This window comes from Bactrocera tryoni, chromosome 5 (genome assembly GCF_016617805.1).
Source record: "Bactrocera tryoni isolate S06 chromosome 5, CSIRO_BtryS06_freeze2, whole genome shotgun sequence".
Lineage (NCBI taxonomy): Eukaryota > Metazoa > Arthropoda > Insecta > Diptera > Tephritidae > Bactrocera > Bactrocera tryoni.
In genome coordinates, this window is record NC_052503.1 from 38,182,013 (window position 1) to 38,184,752 (window position 2,740).

The window sequence follows — 2,740 nt, forward strand, 5'->3', positions numbered from 1 at the left end:
CGTTTCGCTCTATGGACTCTTGAAAAGTTCCAAGAAAATCAAACGTTTTTGAAGCAAATTTTGTTCAGCAATAAGACCCATTTCTGGCTCAAATGGTATGTAAACAAGCAAATTTTACGCATTAATGACGAAGAGCAACCGTTATCGCGTCATGATTACCGACTATTTGATGCCTGAAATTAAAGATCGTGATATCGGCGACATTTGGTTTCAACAAGATGGTGCCACTTTCCAGACATCATCATCAATGAAGTTATTGAGAGAAATCATCAGTCAATGAAGTTATTGAGAGAAAACTACGGTGAGCAAAACATTTCACGTTTTGGGCCGGTCCATTGGCTACTAAGATCGTGTGATATCACACTGTTAGACTTTTTCTTGTGGGAAAGTGTAAAGTCTAAGGTCAAAGCAAAATATCACGCGTGTCATTCGCCAGTTACCAGTCGAAATGCTCGAACGAGTCGTCGAAAATTGGACTCAACGGATGAACCATCTGGGACGTAACCGCGGCCAACAACTTCCAAATGTATAATACATATATGATAATCTTCAAAAAATAATTGCCAAAGAATGTTCTTTCGAATGATAATAAGCATTCCCCATTAAATTTGAAGTTTCTGTGCCGTTACTTTAAAAAAGTAGGGAACCTCGAAATGGATCACCCTTTAATTGTTCGGTTCGCAAAATTTTTTTATTTTTATACCCCTCCTTAAAAAATAATACAATAACTGTTGTTTTCTGTCCTGGCAAAAATTGTTTTTGAACAGACTCTAACTTGTTTGAATGATTTTGGTAACTAGAGTCTCCTACCACGTTGCGATTTTCCATTATAGGCCTAACCAAAGTTCTTAAGTACGCTAGAAATGTGTCTCTTCGCTACTAATTCCTTTTATCTTCCAGATCATGGAAATTAAAATTATTTCATAAACATATTCGCATTGCATTTGTCTTTTATTGATCAACGAAAATAAACAAAAATATATCAAACCAAGGTATTACTTTTTGAAGGAGCTCAATTTCGCAATAGGCAAGTACTCGCGACTATTTGATGGCACAATAATATCATAACGGAAAGCACCACTTGGAATTATAGACGGCCTATAGTTCCTCAAAGGGACCGTTACAGTCAACGGTTGCGACTTGACCAACGCATAACCAGCATTCGGCTGCTTCTGGCGCAATCGATTATTGCGTTGCTTCACCTCCTCGTAACGCTTAAAGAACTCCACCTTAGCAGCGGCCACCTCAGGCGTATCTTCTACTTGCTGAGGAAGTAAGTCGGAACGATCAATAGCTTTTACATTGTCATCTTTAGATTCTTTAACCAATAATGAATTCGAGGCGATAGGCGTGGAAATGCCGTACAAACGCAATTTGGCCTGCTGATGCGCTGCCAAGTGTTGTAAGCGCGCCGCTGCAACTTCTGGTGTTTCCTGCACAGATTGTGGTGCCTCGAATACAGTGCTACCATCCGTCGATGAGCGCTGTTTTGGCAAATTGGTACCTGCTACATGAAAGCCATCGGCATCGGCGGTATATGTGACAGTTTGCAGTTTGCCTTTAGCGTCTAAATAAGTGTAGTAACCGCGTGTAATCCCATCCTGAGTGCGTACTTCTTGTTTTGTGGAAAATGGTTCGCCATAGCCATACGAATATTGCCCAAAACCATCCTGGGTGTGATATTGATACTGCTGGGTAGACGCTAATCTATTCCAATGTGGAACGGTGCGTGTGGCGGGAGTCTCATAGTAGTAACCGTCGGCAGCGACCACCGCCAAAACGCACGACAAATACAAGAAGAACTGCATTGTAATTATCGAATATCGAATTTCGTATATAAAGACAAATTGTTTAAATAACTTGAAGAGCGCTGCTAGTGATGCGTTGTTGCAATGTACCAGTACTCGCTCTACGACGATTCTGTTATCAGTTCGACTAAATGTTCTGCTATTTATACAAAACGATGCTATGCGTAGTTGCTTTTGCCAGGTTGGTGCAATGAAGGATTTTCGTTCTCCTTTATTTCTTAAGTTCAGTTATTCTGTCATATTAACATACATACTTATTTCTTATACGGTAGCAAGCTTATGCTCTTCTAGATTAATGATATGTATGTACTTATGTACATATGTAAGTATGTATATAAACAGTCGCGCATACACGCGGTCATCCCACTGTCAATGGCATGTTCCATAAATCGCACTCGTCCTCAAGAAGGTCGCCCAGTTTGCTTTCCGTCGCATGGTATGGCAAAACATGACGCACAGCACGTTTTTCGCGAACTCTGCACATGCGGCAGCGCCTCCTGACATCACTTGTAGTACTCATGCTTGGCTTGTGCGAAAGCATAAGCAACACGTGAGCGCCACGCATGTACAGTTGCGAGCAATTATATAGTGGTGGGTCTCTCTAAATCATGTTCAATTGAGGTCTTAGCACATTTCTTTATATAATCTCAAAAGTTTTCAATGGGATTGAAGTCAGGAGATCGAGTTGGCTAGTCCATAACCTCAATTCCATTGATCCGAATCACTCCTGTGTCAGTCTACGGTTGTGTTTTGGGTCATTGTCCTGGTGTAAGATCCATTTTAGCGACGTCATCTTCTGCGAAAGATAACATAACATTTTGCAGTACATATGTACGCCGAGGCGTGCTGATCATTGATGCCTAAAATCGGACCAACGTCTCTGTACGAGAAACAATCGTCCAGGTCAGGTGTTTCAGAGCAAATTTTTGACT

At 41.1% G+C, this 2,740-nt stretch overlaps 1 protein-coding gene across 1 annotated transcript; it reads right to left on the bottom strand.

Moving 5' to 3' along the window:
* Nucleotides 1-945: 945 nt before the first annotated feature.
* Nucleotides 946-1,905, bottom strand: LOC120778127. Its single transcript, XM_040109831.1, has one exon. It carries the CDS (start codon nucleotides 1,806-1,808, stop codon nucleotides 996-998), a length of 813 nt encoding a protein of 270 aa, XP_039965765.1. The 5' UTR covers nucleotides 1,809-1,905; the 3' UTR covers nucleotides 946-995.
* Nucleotides 1,906-2,740: the final 835 nt, after the last annotated feature.

Coding starts and splice junctions, on each gene's coding strand:
- LOC120778127 (XM_040109831.1), bottom strand. CDS start 1,808: ATGCAGTTCTTCTTGTATTTGTCGTGCGTTTTGGCGGTGGTCGCTGCC.